Source organism: Callospermophilus lateralis, chromosome 7, assembly GCF_048772815.1.
Source record: "Callospermophilus lateralis isolate mCalLat2 chromosome 7, mCalLat2.hap1, whole genome shotgun sequence".
Classification (NCBI taxonomy): domain Eukaryota; kingdom Metazoa; phylum Chordata; class Mammalia; order Rodentia; family Sciuridae; genus Callospermophilus; species Callospermophilus lateralis.
The window spans coordinates 24,167,960-24,187,228 of NC_135311.1; the positions used below are offsets into that span (position 1 = coordinate 24,167,960).

Consider the following 19,269-nt stretch of genomic DNA (forward strand, 5'->3'; position numbering starts at 1 on the left):
GGAAATGCCCTGGCTCCGTTTTCTCTGCTCAAAAAGCTGCTTTCACTCACCCGTCTAGATCCTGTCACCTATCAGGGCTCTGAGCAGCCTACCCTGATTCCCCTGGCAGAGTTTATTGTTCGTTCCTCTCCTCGTCCACATCTGGCCCACACCTCTATTATTATACTGATCAAACCAAACAGGAATACTACGTCTATGCCTTTCTCTCCCCTGCCTTACCCCATGACCACAAGTTCCTTATAACAGTAATCATGATCGTAACAGCAGCTGATATATTCTCAGTGCTTACTCTCTGCCAAGCACTTTGCACAAATTATTCCATTTAATCTTTGCAACAACCCTAAGAGGAAGGTCCTAGATCATCCCCATTTTGCAGGTTAGGAAACCAAGGCAATGAAAGGTTCAGTCAAATGACTGCTCATAGGAGTCACAGCTGGAAATTGGATCTAGGCCTGACCCCAAATCCATATTCACCTATCGCTTCCCACGCATCAGGCACTGAGTTAGACATGAGAGGTAAAATGATGCATAGAATAGGACCCCAACCCCACCCTCAAAAGGCTCTAATAATTAGGAACACAAGCATCCATCATATAACCCTCAAATTAATGTAAAAGGTAGGACTGGATCTTATGCAGAGAGGGATGTTGCTGTGGGAACTGATCCCTGGCCCTGAGTGTCTGGCCTCCATGATGAATCATCTCTGTACCCCCAGCACCGAGACTAGAGCCTCCACAGAGGGGTTGAATACTGGATGTTTCTGTGCCCATCAGAGCCAAATTGGCTTCCACCCGTTTCTCTTCCGGCCCCCCTGCCCCAAAGTAACTTAACAGCACTTCCTGCCCAGTGCTTCCAAGATCATTTTTAGGTCTCCTGTGACTTTTCTGAAAATGTAGTGGATGCCTCTCTGCTGATGATGAGAGACTCAGACAAGTTGCTTAATGATTAAGAGACTAGAAGTGTTCTCTAAGAGATGGGGAAGCACTGTTCTTGCTTTGCTCAGCCTGGATTCCCAGGGCAGACTTGGAGGCATTGATGCCACTCATCGCCTCTTTAGGAAGAAGCGTGGCTAGCTCTGGAGAACAGTAGGGCATCCAGGGACTGAAGGAATGAGAGCATTTGGATTTCAAAATGAAATTTCTAGATGCCTTGAGGAGGGCCACGGACACCAGTCAAGCACCATTGGGCTGTCTCAGTTGATGGTGGTTAATGATGGATTTTCCAGTTTGCATCCTCAGTCCTCACGGTGGCCAGAAAATCATCTAGTACAACCCCTTCGTTTTCATAGATGAAAGCTCAAAGATGTGAAATGACTTGGTCAAGGTCTCATGGCTAGTTAGCAGCAGAGAGACTAAAAGTCAGGCTCTCTTGACTTGTGGCTCACTGCTTTTCCTGGGCAGCCAGCCCACAGATAGAATCCCCGCCCCTCATGCCTAGGGCTATGTAAGTGCCTCAAGGAAAAAAAATCTGTAACAGCTGTGCAGGTGGGCAGCTCTGGTACCATCAAGAACAATGCTGCAGCCAGTGGGCCATTCAGATAATCTCCCTGCGCAGGCACTCTGGGCACTGCTCAGGAGCATGCCACTATTATAGCCAAGGATGTCAGGCAGACAGGCTGCCCTTGAGGACAGATGTCTCCTGGTTTTCCCTCCCCTAGCAGCAGACCCACCCGCTCCAAGCCCTCGTCAAGACTTGAGGCCAGCTGCTATGGAGCTCAGATCCCCTTCATGAGCCCCTAGGTGAGGAGTTAGGAGGGCCAAGCTGGTTTCTGCAGCTTTCTGGACTACAGTGACCTCTCCTGCACCGGGGAGCTCATTACCAGCCAGGGCCCTAAGGCGGCCTCTCCGACAGCAGGTAGAGATGAAAGCAATAAGGTGTTGGCTGTTCTGCTGCCCCTGGTCACCCCTGGTTTTATTAAAGTCCAAAGTCTCAAACATTTCTAATGTGGATTAGAAGTCTGGTAAGGTCTGTGGAATCTAGGGCTGAAACCCCCTGAGACAGAATGGGGCAGAGGGAGGGGCAGGTGAGGGTGGCCATTTGGGCTGAGCTGGGCTCAGCTTGCCAGAGCAGGAGGGTGGCCACCAGGAGACGCTGACTGCCTCTGTTTGCTTTAGCTCCCGTCTCTCTATTTACTCAAAATTAACCTATTTATTTTCCTTTATCAAATAACCCAGTCCTCTGCTGCCTGCTTGTTCAGGGGAGCAGTACCTCTTCAATCGGCGGAGTCCAGGACAGCCCACTTGCCCTCAGGCCTGATAAGGCCAGATCGTCTAAAGCAGAAGCCCCAAGACTGGGCTTCAAGGGTCCTGGTCCCATTTCCTCTCTGCCTCCATGTCCCAGTAGGATCCTGGATCTGTCCCTTAGCTTGTATGGGCCCACAGATGGAAGGTGGAAGTCACTGTTGGATGCAGGGTCTGGAGTGGGGGCTCCACAGTGTACGCAGACTCAGTACCCACATGTCCCTCAGGTGCCATGGTCCTATAAGGAAGGAAAGCCCTGCAAAAAGAGTGTCTGTAGGCCCGAGCTCCTGGAAGGAGACCGCCTTGAGAGCAATTCCTAGAGCCCCAGAAGGTTCCATTTACCCTGAAGGAACCCTTATATCCTCCCAGGTCCACAAACAAACTAACTCAAACTCCCCAGTGGAGACAGGCTGTGGAAGTACAACTTAGCTTCTGTAGGATGGCGGTGGTGGGGACATGGTGACAGCAGCCTATTTACTCCCCCCCTCGGAGGGGTTGTAGCAGCTTCCAGAATTCTTCTCAGGGCCCCAACTTGATCGAAACACTGATAGAGAGAATTATTCTTGCCAGGGTTCTTTTAGCTAAAATGGAATCGTCCCCTCCTGCAGGCAAATATGTAGCCACTCTTGTGTGCCGTTGGGTACCTCTGAAGCAAGAGTCAGAGTGAGGGGACCAGGAGCTGGGGCTCAGTGGTGGAGTGCTTGCCTAGCACATGTGAGGCACTGGGTTGGATCCTCAGCACCACATACAAGTAAATAAATAAATGAAGGTATTGTGTCCATCTACAACTAAAAAAAAAATAAAATAAAATACTTAAAAAAAAAAAAAAGAGTAAGGCAAGAATCTTGTCCCAAAAGGGCCTCTCATCATTATATGCTGGGGGTGGGGGGCACAGATGCAGGTCAAAGGTGACTTGGTGGCTCCTGTGAGCTCTTTGGGGCAGAAAACACTGCAGGATGTGGGAGAGATGCTCAATGCAAGCTGGACCCTGAGGCAGGGTCCCTGGGGGTAAACAACCCTGGGTCCCATAGCAGGTATAGATTGTCCAAGCAAAGAGGAGAGAGAGAGAGGCATTCTGGCTAAAGTGACCAAAGATACACCAACCATGTGGAGCAGAGAGCTGGCAGAGAGGGAGGAGAGAGAATCAGGTGAGGAGGTAAGACACAGCCCAACGGTTGAGAGCCCCAAATGCAAGCGAAGAGGATGAGCCTTGATTCAGAAGCCAAATAAGGGGAGCCACTGAGGGCATATGAGCAGTGGCATTGACACAAGAAAGTCTGGCACCAGAGCACTCGCAGGCCATGCAACCTTGGGTGAGTCCCTTAACTTCACCAAACATTCATTTTCTCCCTCATGCAATGGGGATAATAAAGACACCTTCCTCATAGGGCTATGCTAAGACTCACAGAGAGAATTTAGCAAAGAACTTTGTAGAGTACCTGGCATGTGCTCAGTGGACAGTCCATTACTGGCTTAGCGAGTCTGAAAGGGCTTGTGTCACTTTGGTCAGGCTCAAACCTCGGGGAACTTAAAAGGGAAATAAAGGGAGTTGGGCTTCTCTTTGTACCTTGTTCCTCTGTCGGAGATGGACCATTCAGTCAGATGCACCATCCCTGCCATAGGAGATCTGACCACGTTCCCACAACAATGGGGAATTCTTCTGTGTTTCCCTCCATTAACAAAGAGACTAGGGAGACAGGAGACGCACCTGAGGAATATGGGGGTCCTAGCACTTTCCTTGAACTGGCTACACCCCCCTAAATTACATGAGTTAAGGGTGGGGTGGGGAGTGGGGAAGAATATATACTTTCCACAAAGCACCGTACCTTTGGCATTCAGCAAACATAAATGGATCATCCAACAACAACAACAAAAAAAGAATGCTGCATGGCCTAAGGGACAGAGGCGTCAAGGTTACCTTGAGATGCACCCTAGTGAGCTGTCAGGGGCTCTGCTCATGGTTGAGTGTGAGGAGCGCTCTCCCAAAAGATGGGGCTCAGCTAGCCCTGCAAGACTTTTCAACCTGAGTAAATGCAGGATGTAATGGCAACAATCCCTGCCTCCCAGAGCTGCTGTGAACCTCAAAGGTGGAAAAGCATCATAGACAAGCTTCACAGGTGGTGGTCTTGGATCACTGGCTCTGTGGAGGCCAGGGGCATGTGTGCTGGAGCAGGTGACTGGCCCTGCCGGGGTATCCCCACTCTGGCTCCAGTCTGACCCGCCTTCTGGGGAACTGGGGGTAGTCACTTTCTGTTACTATGCCTGGAATTTGATTGGGGGTGAGGCAAGTGTGGGGTTAGGGAAGGGTGGGTGCCAGCGCCACCTAGAGGGGAGCTTTGGGATCACATGCCCTGGAAGGGGTTGGGTAGGGGGAGTCTTGGCTGATTCTCCAGGCCAGTGGGAACTCCAACAGTCTCCAACAGAGGGTGGTCCTTTGAGAGGGGAATGGACAAAACCACCCAACTTCTCTCCTGCTCAGAAGTCACCTCCTCAGGAAGGCCTTCCCTTGCTAAAATTACAACTGTAACCCCCACCCTGGTCATTTCATATCCTCTTCTCTGCCTTACATTTTTTTCCTTGATACTTTTGATTATCTAACTTATTTATTTACTTTTTAAAATTGTCCTTGGCCCTAATAAAATTCAAGCTCCACAAAGGCAGGGATTTTTTTTTTTTTTTTTGTCTCTTTTGTTCTCTCCTGTATTCCCAGCACTCAGATCAAGACCTAGCACATAGCAGGTGCTTAATAAATGTTGTTGAATGAATGTATGAATAAGCACAGAGGGCCCCATCTGACATCAGGGCCTCCCCAAACCCTGAGCTCCTCCTCTTCAAGCCTAGCTCTGGGAGCCCTATGGGAGCAAACATCTCTATAGCTTGCAGTTCCAAGTCAACTTTACCCCATTTCAGTAAATGGGGAACAGGAAAAGGAAGCAGTCTGTCAGAGTGCTATCTAATACAACAGATGGACATGCTTGCCGTCATTCTAGGAAGATACTAAAACTTCTAGGGAGGGAAGTTCTGTTTTCTCAGAAACTTCCAGGGATCCCCAGCCATGATGATTCTTGGGACAGGAGAAACAGCGGAGTGTGTGTTCCTTGCTGGGTTTATTTTTGAAGGATGATCACATTTAAGGAAAAAGGTCGGAGCAGATCTAAAGCCTGGGGTCAAGCCCAGGATGGCAAGGGTACATCTCCTTGGTTGGCAGCATGTCCCAAGCAGGGTATCAGTTCCTTTCACGTCCACACCAAGACTTGAAGTTAGAGAGCTGGGTGTGTTTCAGGAAAGTTGCAAAGGGATTGGCAAAGAATGACCGAGCTGAGGAGCAGAGGCAGAAAAGAATTGCAGATCTGCTAGGAGAGGGGCCACCTGATGGCTAGAGCTTGATCCCATCCAGGACACTACCACAACCACTAGCCTGGACCCTGGATGGGCCTGAAGTCAAGGGGATCAGAGATGGGGAAGGGCAAGCTGGAGAACTGGAATGGACCATCCAGGGCGGCTGCAGACAAGGGGTGCCTACAAGGCAAGCCAGACCAAAGCAGAATGGGAAGGACTGGGACCAGAATCTGATCAAAAGCCAGAGAGAAGCTGGGCACATGTTGGCATCTGCTTCTCATCCCAGCTAATCAGGAGACTGAGACAGGAGAATAGCAAGTTCGAAGCCAGCCTCAGAAACTTAGGAAGACCCTGCCTCAAAATTTAAAAAGAAGTGAGAAATAATATTGAAGGGGGCAAATTCTATTGAAAGAGCAATATTATTATTTTGTACCCAGTTACTCCTGGCATGGAGGCTAGTCCGTTGGGTCTTGAGCACATGGCACTGTGACTCCAAGAGTTTTCTCCTGGGCCCCAGAGTGCCCCATGGCCCCTGGACATGGAGAAAGCCCATGGCCTGTGTGCCTCTCACCTGCCTTCTTGTCTGCTTCTTTGCAGGAAAGCGTGGACTTGGGAGAGATCATGTTCTCCCTCTGCTACCTGCCCACGGCCGGCAGGCTAACCCTCACGGTGATCAAATGTCGCAACCTCAAGGCGATGGACATCACAGGCTATTCAGGTACCTGTCTTACTCATGCGGCCTACCATGCAACCTCCCCAAATCCAGACATTAAGATTTGGTTGAGTGTTCAGGAAGAAAGGGCAAGACCTGCGCTATTCTTAGACTAGGAGCACCAGCCCAGGAGGCAAAGACCTGCTATCCAAAGTCCACTTCTGTCCCTTCTTTTCTGTGTAAAGACTGTGGTTTCTGTGATAGTTTTCCTTCACTGTGACAAAATACCTGAGAAAAATCAACTTAAAGGAGGGAAGATGGGGCTAGGGGTAAATGGTGGAGCGTCTGCCTAACATGCGCAAAATCTTGGATTCAATCCTCAGCATTGGAAAAATTAATACATAAATAAAAGATTTATTTGGGCTCACAGTTCCAGAGGTTTCAATCCATGTTCTCTGGGCCCTGTTGCTTTGGTCTGTGGCAGCATGGGACCTCATGGTGGGAGTACATGGCAGAGGCCTGTTCACCTCATGGAAACAAAGAGAGAGAAAGAAGAGGGGCCAGGGTCTTAATATCCCTTCAAGGGCATGTCCCCAGTGACCCAACTTCCCTCCACCAGCCCCTACCTCCTGAAGGTCTCCACTACCTCCTATTAGTGCTATAGGCTGAGGACCAAGCCATCAACAAATTGGCCTTTAGGGGCCATTCAAGATCCAAATTATTGCAGTTTCCTAATCTGAAAAGTGAGTTAATCCACGTAAACATTTAGCCTTGTGCCTGACACATCATGAGCACTCAGTAGAGACGAGCCATTACCACCATTCTTTCTCTTAGAGGAAGGAGAGGGAATCCGAAGGAAATATATAGGAGACAAAATAAAGACAATCTTCACAGTTTATATGAGGCCCCAGGACTTTAAGAAGGGTTTTGTCAAGTTTGTGCAAATGTTTGCAGGCCCACACTGGCCTAGGGCAGCAGCCCTGTGTACTGAGTCAAAGGAGCAAATCCACTGAAAAGCAAAGCGCATTTTTATCTGAGCTTTTCCTGCAGGGCTCCCAGCCTGAGCCTCAACACCAAGGGAGCTGAGCTCCAGCAGAGTAGAAATACCGTGCCATGCCAGCAACGCAGGAGAGGCTTGTTTGGAACAACTGCAGAGACCTGCAGGCTGGACATGGCTTGATCCTCCATGATTCCACAAGTGTGGAGTTAATTCTACAAGTGGTCGTAGAAGGCATTTGCACTTGGAGATAACGAAGAAGCAGCTTGAGGCCTGGGAACCTCCTTCTCCATCAGCTCGAATTGCCCCCAGGAGTAAGAGAGAGAAAGCCTCCCCAACAACAGCTCAAGCTCAATGGCTTGTAGAACGATCTGGACATTTAGGACAGCAAATGGGGGGAACGTCTCAGTTTGTTTCCCTAGACCCTCTCCAAGAGGCCCTTGTAATGATTCCAGTTACCCGTGTAAAACCACTCAGGAGACAACTCTGAACTTGGCTGGGAATGTATGGAAAAGTTTTCCTTTGTGTTCGTTAATTATTATTCTCTAGAAGACTCCGAGGTATAACCACATTTGCCGTACAGGGGAGAAGGTCCTGCTGAAAATACCTGGGGCAAAGAGCAACCTCGTGAAGGTGGAAGAAGACGAGGTATCAGGCCTAGAAACTGAGGTTTTAGGAAAGAGTGGTCAGGAAATATTAACTCAGTATAACCTGCATTTATTTACTGCACCTCCTCTTCCATCTCTCCTACTGGCAATTGAGCCCAGTTGCTTTCTACCATGGAGCTGCATCCCCAGCCCTTTTTATTTTTTATTTTGAAACAGGGTCTCTCTAAGTTGCTGAGACTGGCCTCCAATTTATGATCTTCTTGCCTCAGTCTCCCCATGTACCTGGGATTAGGGGCATGTGCACCCGGTTTATTTACTGCACCTTTGAATCTCTGGGAGCCTCTGCTTCAGCCTCCAGTTGTCTCTGTGGTACCCTTCACCAGGCCAGAAGCCCCCCCAAGGAGACCCCATTCCCCAACCTCCCCTATCCACCAAAGCTGCTGACACACATCAGGACACAGTAAAGAGCTTAGGGAACCTTTGCTGACATGCAGAAAATTCTCAGGCAGCAGTAAGTCAGCTTCCCTCAAAATACAGCCAATGTCGATTTCATTTTAATACCAAAATAAGTGTGTGCTGGGGACAGAAATTCACTAAGGACTCTCGGGGCTCCTGAGGGAAATAGGATTTTGCTGTCCTGGTCCTCACACTATCTTCTCTGGTATAATTAAAGTGATGTGCAAGAGAGAGAGAGAGGGCGGGCTCGTAGTAAAGCCATAGGTAATCACAAAGACTGTTCCGGATCAGAGGGTTTGGGGCGAGAGGTATTTTTATGCCAAGTTCTAACATCCCTCTCACAATTATCCCTCTTCTCTACTGGGTTTTGAAATCTGGTATTAAATCTCAGCTGGATTCTGAAAAGGTAGGGGTCCTCTTTGCATCAGAGATGTCTATTTTGTTCACCAATGTAAGTAAGTTTATGGAACATAAGAACATTCATTAAATACAGATTACTGAGCGAACGTGTTTGTGTGTATTATGAGGACCTTGGCCCCGAGGGTGGCACAGTGCATGCGTGGGTGCCAGGGGCCTCTCAGACTAGATTTCCTATTTTCAAGGATGAGTTTGACGTTGCCTTTAGCCGATCCAACATCAGTTTGATGTTGGACTGATCCGGGGAGTGAATGGAGTTTATTAATTGCCTGTTCCAGACATACATGGCATTGACCTCTAAAACCAAGGATCTTTCTGTTTTTCTTGATCTAAAATCCCTGAATCAATTCTCTAAACCCTTCTGCTAGGACCATGGCAATTAAAATTGTACAAAATAATGATAAGGACCAGCATGCTGCAAACGGGTGGGGAAGAGAGTCAACCCTCTCATCTGTGCCACAGCTGCTCTGCGCTGCTTAGAATCTAAGGGGTCAAAAATGTGAGCTTTAAAATCAGACCTGGCTTCAATTCTAAAGCAATTTCCTTCATTCCCCCTAAGCCTCACTTTTCCTATTGATGAAATGGAGATTTGATGATAAATATTTCATAGGGTTGATATGAAGTTTAAAGGAACCTGATATGTATACAACTCTTAGCAGAGTGCCCAGCACATTCCAAATGCTGGATTCTGGTAGCTTCTGTGAGAATGAGGTTGAAATGCACTGCTGGTCTTTGTGCCCCCTCAATCCGCTGCAGAGAGGAACAGGCCTCACATATCACCAGAGGCCAGCATTCCACCAGACACCATAAACTTTTGTCTAGGAGAACCCTAGGGAACAGTCATCTCTGCTTAGCCTTGTGAGAGTGTTGGTTCCTGCGAGGAAATATGTTCACTGAATTATAAATTGGATATGCCTTGTAGGGATGGGGAGGGGTGCTGAGGCATTGGCCCAGCGGCCTGTGGGACAAGTGGCTCTGCCTATATTTTTCCAAGCCTCGTGACATGAACATTTGTTCTTGAGTGGGAGTATATGAAATCAGGTACAACAGAGGAAAGAGGCAGCACTTGGGCAAACTCATGCCTGAAGACACTTTCTAAAGCTATGCGCTTCCTTAAGACGTTGAGTGTTAAAGACGGGTCTTGGGGCCGGCTCTTCTCACCAGTTTGCTAGGACCTGAGCAGTGTCCTAGGGCGTGTCCATGGAGAATGGAGCCCGTGAGCCAGAATGGTGTCTCCTACGGGTTCATTCCTCTCCTCCCTGTTTCCTGAAAATCCCTCTGAGAGGGGGCCCTTGCAAATGTGTACTCAGAGACAGCAGGTTGATTGAATTCCTCATGGTCTCCCCAGTTCCTCCATAAACTTAAGTGTCCCCGTGGTTACGGCACAGCTGCCACTGTCACATTGGTTAGTCAGCAGCTTATTTACATGTCTACAGAATAACATTAAGGCTTAGAGCTTCTGGTCGGATGCTGCAGTTTCTCTAGTTTCCCACCATGGGTATGCACCTCATCTGCCCCTGAATGAAGCCAGGGAGTCTGAGGGCCAAGTGGGTCTTGGCTGCCCAGGAGATAGAACCGTGCATCTCTGAATCGCAGAGCCAGGGAGCGGCTGCCTTGACTAGCACCTCCTGACAGATTCACATGAGCCCTGGCTTCTGGGCATAAAGGTGTCTTGGCACATCAGCATCTCAACAGCTATTATTACCTGTGAGTCACCCTCTTGTTTCTTGAGCTGTGCAACATAAATACTAATTATGACGGTGACCAAGACACCTGTGCTATGAGACACAATAGGTGTCACTTCATTTGGGTGAGTAGAAAATTTCAGGGTAGAGTGATGACCCTGAAATACCTAATTCAGAAAACGAACAAAGAGACAGGATCAGGAGGCACATGGAAGTTTAATAAAGAAGACATCTCTTGGCAGGATGGAGAGCATCCAAGATCCCACTGAGAAATGAAATGTCAACCAGCTGCCCTGAGTCTCAGGAGACCACCTCATTCCCTCCCCTGGCCAAAGCTCCCTCCCCTTCCACTGTTCAGAAGTTGGCAGGAAATGGCTCCCAGGGAAGCAGAAAGCAGGGCCACTTCCTCCTTCTTGATGCCAAATGGCAATGAGATTATTGGGACACTGGGGCCCCGAATCATGTTGTCAGGTGGGGAGGACGTGAACGGCATTGCGATTGTCGCTGTTCATTGCACTCTGACACGTGGCTCTTTCTTGGCCATCTTTGAGTTCTATTTTTACCCTCTTTATCCTTTGGTTAATAATGTTGGCAAAGAGAAGAGAGACACACACACACACACACACACACACACACACACACACACACTCCATAGACTCCATACAGGTGAAAGAAACAGTGCTTTTGTCAGCTTCAACAGCCTTTTGAGCCAGCCAGCCATTGTGGGACTGAGATTCAGGGCTAGGAACTGCACACCCCTGGGCAAGTGTCCTGTCTGAATTGGGGCTGGCTTCCCTATTAGTGACAGCCCATTAGGCAGTCTCCCACGAATACCGAGGTAGCTAAAGATTCTGTTTATTAAGCACAGAGCCTCCTCGGAGACAGGTGTGCTACATAAATACAAGGTGGTTTAATTATTTCAACAACCTACCGATACCATCTGAGGAGCAGCAGCAGGTCTAGGGCTTCAGTGCCCTCTGCTGCAAATGATGTTTGAGGACATCTGTTGAACACATTCCCTTCCCTTTGCACTGCCCCCATTGGCACAGATCCCTACGTCAAAGTGTCCCTGCTTTGTGATGGGCGGAGGCTGAAGAAGAAGAAAACGACCATAAAGAAGAACACTCTCAATCCTGTCTACAATGAGGCCATCATCTTTGACATTCCCCCAGAAAACATGGATCAAGTCAGCCTGCTCATCTCAGTGATGGATTACGATCGGTAGGTTCCAGTCCCAGAGGGACACGATCCCCTGCCCCTCCCCCCACACATACACACTCCAATGCAGCATAGGGCTCCTTGACCTTGGACCTGTGGTTCAGATCTCAGACGCCCATTGGCTTCCACTCTGGCTGCATCTAAGAAGGGCCTAGGAGTTTGAGAAAGAGTGCAGGCTCCCCCTTAGCAAAAGTCTCCAGCCTCTTCTCCCAGCTGCTCTGTTTCCATTGATGAGGCAACTTTACCAGTCAGCGTCCCCTGAATTCACCATTCTTATTGGTCCACCTGGCACCAAGTCCTACCTACCATGTGTCCTTTAGAATACCTTTCTGTCCTCTCCACATCTGTGACTGCTACCACTCTCACTCTAGGATAGCAGCTATTCAACCTCCATTCCTCCCTTCCCCGATCCAGCAAACAGACTAAGGACACACCTTCCTGGACACTTTCTTCCTGGTCCTGCCCTTTTCAAGATCCATCAATGGCTCCTGTTGTCCATAATCTTGACCCGGCATATCCATCCCACCTGACCTCCCCTTCCTTGAATTTATTTCTTCTCTACTGTTTCTCCTGCTTTCCCATCAAGACTGGCTCAAAAACACTTTCCAACTACTCCAGCCCCCAGGACCCCTTCTGTCCAGATGTTACTTTAGCTGGAGGCAGAAACCATGCAATAAACCCTCTGTCCTGGGTTTTTTAGCTCAAGTTCTCAGGCATACTAGGTGCTTCATGAACAGACTTGAGTGATGATTCATGTTCTTCCTGAGTGAATCAATCACACCCCACCCCTGGGGACATGGAGAAACGATGCTCAGAGCAGGTTGATTTATTTCCAAGATGTCTCCAGGGAGGCTGTAGTATGCTGGATAAGTCAAATAAAGGAAGAGACAAACTCTCCCAGTTTCCAGAGTTGGGCCACCTGCAACTGGATCCTGAGATTCCAAACAAGTTTATAACCTTTTGTTCATCTCTCCGTGTCCAACCCTCACCTAAGGAGGCCAGGCAAAGTCGCCCAGATGCTGACATCCTGAGCCCCCCCCCCCACCCCCGGCATCTGTTTCAGAATTTGATGCACTGGGCAGAGTCGCATCTGGAGGGACTTTCCTTTCTGACAGCATGTCTTATAGCCAATGTTGGGACCTATGCTTCTCCCTCAGAGTGGGTCACAATGAGATCATAGGAGTCTGTCGTGTGGGGATCAATGCTGAAGGTCTGGGCAGGGACCACTGGAACGAGATGCTGGCATACCCACGGAAGCCCATCGCACACTGGCACTCCTTGGTGGAAGTAAAGAAATCCTTCAAAGAGGTGGGTGAGGTCACCTGGTCCCTGGCATGTTTGCTGCATGGCTGTGTGGGCTGGAAAATGGCAGTTGGCTGCTGCGCCTCCCTCAGCCTTTGGTGGGAAGGGGGCATGGGGGCCACATGCTTCTCACCCAGTGTGTAACACATAGACGGGGAAAGAATGCGGAGGCTGCCTGGCAAACAGCCCTGGTGTCAGCCGTTTGAAAGCAACAGTGAGTTCTTAATGGAAAATAAAAACTTTGAAGAAGGCTTCCCAGCAGGCCACTGTGCCAGGCCTAAAAAGCCTTCACCCAGCTGGTGGGCCAAGTGAGTCCTTTAGGAGAGAGCCCCGAGGGGGTGAGATCAGAACTTGGCAAGAAGTGCTACCTCTGTGGGAACAGTGAGTTCCCTGGGGCTCAAGCCCGGCAGTCACTTGGCAGTTTTCACAGACTGGCTGGAGATGTGGCCATGGAACAGATTCCTCCTCTCTGTAATGTAATGAGTAATGCCCCATCTCCATCCACCAGACCCTACCAACTTAAGATCCTTTGATCTATCACTCTGGTGACCTGCTTTTTTTCCCAAATGGCTTGGGATATGGGGGTGACCAGGCAAGTCTGGAAGCTCGTTTTTTAATATCCAGTATATCCAAGAAAGCTGGGCGTTTATTCTCTCATCTTAACAGGCTTCAACCCTACTAAGTCCAGAGAGCTGTACAAAATTGGAAAAATTTAAAGCTTTATCTCTTCCATCCTCTGATCCCTCAATTTAAAAGCAAACTCACCTTAAAAACAGTTACCCACTCCCACGACTCTGATATAGAAAAGGTAGGCGTGGAAAAACCCCGGGGGACCTGCCGGCTTCCTTTTCTTCTCAGGGTGGATAGATCATTTCCACCTGCTTTACCGCAGTAGGAAGTATGCCAGGAGAGTCTGGGAGCTGAGGGAACTGGGCACAAGGAAACTCGTGGGAGATGGTGGCTTCCCAGGAGCCAGGCCCATTGGCTTACCTCTCCAGGTAGCCTGTGCTTTGTGAAGCTCCTGACCTATGGCCTGTAAGGCAGCATCAAGGACTCAGGCATAGATCCAAGTTCCTGTCAGTTGAGGCCTTGGGTTTCTGTCTTGATTTTCCCACAGCTGTGGAGCATTAATGAGGCCAGACCCTCTGTCTGCAGCTGCCCTAAGGTAGCCCTCCCCTCTCTTCCTGGAGGGCCTCCCTGCAGTGGGGGTAAGGTACCCACCACCAGCCACAGGGGGCGCTATTGGGCAGAACCTAGGCAATCTGATGACAATCTAGGCCCTCACTAAAGGCAGTGTGGATTCAACCCAGGAAGTGGCCATGATAACCGGCCCCCACATCTTGTGGAAATATTTAGAAATAGAATAAGCGTACTAAACTGTTTAGAGTGGCTTAGGGGCAGGGCACGGAATGCAGCTAAGACACCTCTGGAGCAGACCCCTTGCAGCTAACCCCCTTCCCCATCTTTGCTTTTTAGGGAAACGTTGACCCTAAGCGACCACTGGGCCCAGGAGCCCACAGGTTGCACTGTGACTGACTTTCTCACCTCCACTCTGTGATTACCATAATCCATCAGGCTTACCAGGCTGGGTCTATCCTTGGCAAAAGAAGTAACTGGCCAGAGCAGCAGCTGGAGCAGGGGTGTAGGGTACCACCCAGGTGCCAGAACTGGCCCCCGAATGACAATGAATACAACCTAATTAAGTCAAATAATTGAATCCAAATTCTGTTTTCTTTGAGAACTCTGACTCACTAGTCCAGACTACAAAAGAAAGAAAGATAATGTAGAATCAAGCCCTTGAAAATGAATATTTGATGAGTCAGTAAGAGGCAAGTAACAGTATATGGAAAACGAAAAGAGAATAAATTGATTCAGATCCTTTGGGTCTATTTTTTTTTTCTTGACCTCACACGCTGTGCGCCCGAGACTGCCCCTCCCACCCCCTGCTATCCTACCATTTTCTGCTCAGCTGATCATTTCTCTGTACAAAGAAGCAAAAAAAATGACATTCTTCTCGGCAACTTAGGATAGCAATAGTATGTATTTGTATAGAATTTTCACTGACACTTTTAGCACCCACGGTTTTAAGTATCTTTGTGAAAATGCATCTAAACCCCACCAGGCTGATATTAAGTAAACCTCTGGGGTTCACATAGCCTCGAGCTTGGACAGACATCTTTTCAGTCACCTTGAGAGCTCCCACTCTGCCTTCTTTTTGGTTCTGTTCTGGCCATTGAGCAAGAGCCTTGTTCCTGAAACTTAGATCTCCTATTTGTATAATCCATAAAGAAATCTTCTCCAGCTCCTGGGAAGATAAATGGCATCGTATCGGTAAGCACTCCATATTTATCTTGCACCTTTCTCAGCAGAGCCTCAAGTGTTGTGATCATTTCTTTCTTTTTTTTTTTTTTATTAATGAGAACAGAGGACACCATACTTACGTGCTGGTTTGGTGCTTAAAATAAGGAGGAGGGGAAACAAATTAACTGAAAAGGTATTTTTTCCCTGCTGGGCTCTCTCATGAATAAAAATTCATTAAGCCACAATGAGCGCCCTTCCCCAGCTGCAGCGCCAGCCCCTTCCCTCCCACCACACACAGGGCCTGGTTGACCAGTGACTTTCTCCAAGGTGCTTTATCAGGAAGGCCAACTTCAGATCATCTGCCAGAGATTTTAGATCTCTGCTGGAATGTGATCCTTTTCAGAACAAAAGACCCTCCCCCTGGAACAATAAGTTCCCCGCCTGGAGGGGACAGGTTCTGCGCTATTTCAGAGCCATCTCCATAAGCCTGGGAATCATTCACCTTTCCATTGTCCATGAACCTCATCTCCTCCCTTTGTTTATCTTCATAGGCGAAATCAGGGACTAGCAGGAGAGCCAGTGTTCCTTCTTCATTTGTTCTGGATAAACAATTATGCTCTGTGTGACTATTCTTTGGGCTGTTATATAAGGGGGAAAAGGTATTCTGTGTAGCCATTTCCTGTTTTCTCCTCTGACCTGGCCTATCAATCAGATTGTTTAAGTAGCAGGCTCACCCAGGGGAGAAGCCAATAATTACAATGTACCTTTCACTGACATTAAAGGTTGGAACAGGAAAAAAGAAAAAAAAAAAAATCCAACTCCTAAAATGAAGGTCTGCTAAATGAAAGCATTAGTGATCGTCTTCTGTCACTTTCTGGTTAAGAAACCCTTGAGTCAGAAGTCACAGTGGGCTCAACAACCAGGCATTTATTTATCTAAACTATTTCACCAGGGAAACCCTCGGTTGTGATTTCATTCACGTGGATGCTGCAAAGCAGAGAGACTACCACCTGGAGTTAGGAGTAAGTACCTGGTGTGAACCCAAGGAGGTTAGGTTTCTTATTACATTTTGTGTCTCCTTCTTCCCCTAGTGTGGCCACTGCTCAGACAGAGGTAGGATGAAGGGGAAAGAGCACCCAGTTGGGAGTGAGGAGACCTGGTTTCAGGTCTCGCTCTGCCCTAACTGACTACCTCTTGACACTACCTGTGTCTTTGTTCTCTTATTTGCAAGAACAAAAGGGTTAGACTGGAAGGTCTCCTAAGCCTGTGTCCATTCTGACGTGCTGAGATTGCTCAGGTCTAGGTCATATAATGGTGGCCATCGATACCTGACTGTCCAGTGCTTGGTTAGTTGTAAAGACCTTCAGGTTGGCCTGTAAAGGGAGCACTAAGGAACCCATGCAGAACAGGGCTCAGAGAAGAACAATGCAGACTGTCCCTAGGTCTGGGGTCGTGGAGGTAGTGCCTTAGGTCTGGTCTCCCCTCAGCTTTGTGAGTTTCCCACTTAGTCTTCCTGGCATGGCTCAGCTCTGCCTAGAAACAGCCATGTTGAGTAAGGAACTGTATCCTCCTCCAGTCACCTCCAGAGGTCCCCAAATGCATGGTTATAACCTCTACTCAGCCCTGTCACTCCACAATGGAGACCCCCTAAGCTCATGAGAAGAAGGAGGTTCAAGGCTGCCCTTGAGGTTCAGAAGACCATCTTGACCACTTACTAAAAACCCTCCCTAGAGTCGGGTCTCACAGGCATTAAGAGAGTATTCGGTCTCCTAAGCCCACGAAAGGGCGAGTGGGCAGGGGACACTGACTCACTCTGAAGTTTCACCACCCCGAGACAGGTCAAGAATATTCATGGGGTCCGGTCCGATCCTTGCCTGGGAGACATTGCTACGGCTATGACTGGCTTTTCCATCTGAAGGGTTGAATGGCCCAAGGCCCAGGTCCATTCTCCCTCAGCCCTCCTTCACTCCATTACACCTCATTGCATCACCCACTTCCACAGAGGGGTAGAGCCAGGCTGAGAGGAGGCCATCTGGGAGTCAGGGAGCTGGGGAGGAGAAAGGGTTTGGAGGGGCCCAAAGGGGAAAGGGTCCCTGTCCTCACACCTCCTACCGCTTCATAAGCCCGGTGTGAATGCTCGTAGGAAACAAAAGGCCAAAGAAGAGAGCCCAAGACCAAAGCAATATCAGGCTTTTTTCCTTTTTCCTTTTGCTGTACTAACAGCTCCCAGACAAATTGCTAATAATTCATGATCGTGGGTTCTTGGCAGTAATGCCACACTCTGCAGACTGCCTCTTTTGCTGCTAACATAATCTGATTTTCAGTGTGAAAAATGGCTGAAGCACTCAGAAATGGTCCAGTGGTAGCACCTTATTAACACACACACACACACACACACACACACACACACACACACTCTACACACAATCTACATTGTGAAGAGAGCCGAAGTTACTTCTGCAGTAGTCTTTTTTCTTTTTCTTTTCTTTTCTTTTTTTTTTATTTTTAATCAAGTATTCCAAACTAGAAGCTGTAAGCTGTTTTCCTTATGTTTTTGCATGGCTGACAGCAAAATTCAAGAAAGCTTACTGAAAAGCCTGGGAAGGTGAATTCAGTGCATGGGCCAGTTAAGTTTTGGAAGTTACAACGTTAATTCCCTTGGCGATCAGTAACTGGCGCTTTTTCTCCTCCCCACAGTGGCAGGGCAGAGCTGCCAGCTTCGACAGCGAAAGCTCATGCCCGTCTCCAAAACCACCTCCGACGCCATGAGCCGCGAGGCCAAGCCACACCAATGGGACTCAGCAACGTTCTTTTCGCACTTGTTCAGCCGTCTAAATGCAGTGTTGTGCAACCGCGGTGCGCAGTGGCCGTCTGCCGCTCCAGAGTCTTCACTGCTCCTGTGTGTAGGTCAAGGCCGAGACACTTGTCGTGTGGTCAGATCTGTCTTAGTCTTTTCTGTCTCCCAGGTGATGTTTTTGTGGTTTTCACTTTGTATGGGTCTGCTGTCAAGAAAAGAAGAAAACAAAAATCAAAACAAAACAAAAATCAATAAGGGGAGGGAAAAAAAAAAAAAGGTTGGAGAGCCCAGAAGTCAGTTCTGTAAAATGCAATGTAAAATAGTAGTGGTCTTTGCAGGAGAGGTAGATTGAGTTTTTTAAGATTTTTGTGTCTCCCCCAACCTCTGCCACCTTGGAGAAGGATGCAGTGGTGTGGAGCTATGGCTACCTTTTCAGTGCCCTGCAGGGACGGTGCCAATCAATTCAAGAGTAAGTGTTACTCTTTGAAGTTCTTCGCTGGTGTGACTTAAACCAAGTTGTGGACTCCTGATCCCATGTTGAAATTACAGGACCTCTGCGGTGTTTGTGAACTTCTGCTGATGTGCAGGGGCTTCTCGCTTGCCTTCCTTATTGGCTTTCCTCCTGAACTGAAACCATCTTGATTCCTCACGGGAACTTAGTCACTTTCTTTAGGAATGATTCTGCTAAAAACTAACCATGCCATATGTCTTCTGATGCATCACAGTTAATGATCACATTTGTTTGAAAACAGGATCTTTGTTCTCGAAAATAACCTTGGTTGTAAAGAAAGACAGGCGCATATGTTCCAGAATGATTTCTGCATTATACATAGCTTTGTAGTTTTATGAAGTGTCAAGCAGCTGTTTTTCAATGCCTCAAGAGATCAAAAGAAAACCTAGATAGAATATTCTTTTCTGGATGGGAAGTTTCAAAGTCCAAGTCACAGCTCGAGTCCCTCTTTCTGGGAAGAGGAGCTTCTTGGTTGAAATCCAGTCAGCCTGAGCCTATTTCAACCCCCATGGACTCTAGGACAGTACTCATCTTAAATTTAGTTCTATAAATCACTAAGAATTCGGTGTTTGTTTTTGTGATAGTGAGGGGTCTGTTTTTGTTTTTTCCTTTAGATCTCTACCTTAGGCCAAATTCAGTTTAGAGGGAAAAAAAAAAAATGTTTGAACTAATCTGTATTGTAACGACACATTCCTGTTGTGTTAGTAGTGGCCTTTACACCAACCCCTATAACTAGGCTGATTTGC

At 48.2% G+C, this 19,269-nt stretch overlaps 1 protein-coding gene across 4 annotated transcripts in view; it reads left to right on the forward strand.

The window, feature by feature from the left end:
• The window catches only part of Syt6 (synaptotagmin 6), a 57,327-nt gene extending 39,343 nt beyond the window's left edge, over positions 1-17,984 (forward strand). The window contains exons 4-7 of one of the 4 annotated variants that reach the window (XM_076861843.1): positions 6,177-6,297; positions 11,444-11,615; positions 12,770-12,920; positions 17,913-17,984. In XM_076861843.1, the coding sequence (XP_076717958.1) occupies positions 6,177-6,297; positions 11,444-11,615; positions 12,770-12,920; positions 17,913-17,984 (516 nt within the window). Of the gene's footprint in view, positions 1-6,176; positions 6,298-11,443; positions 11,616-12,769; positions 12,921-16,167; positions 16,186-17,912 lie in introns of those variants that run through there. The other 3 variants (XM_076861844.1, XM_076861845.1, XM_076861846.1) reach the window with 3 other exon arrangements.
• Positions 17,985-19,269: the final 1,285 nt, after the last annotated feature.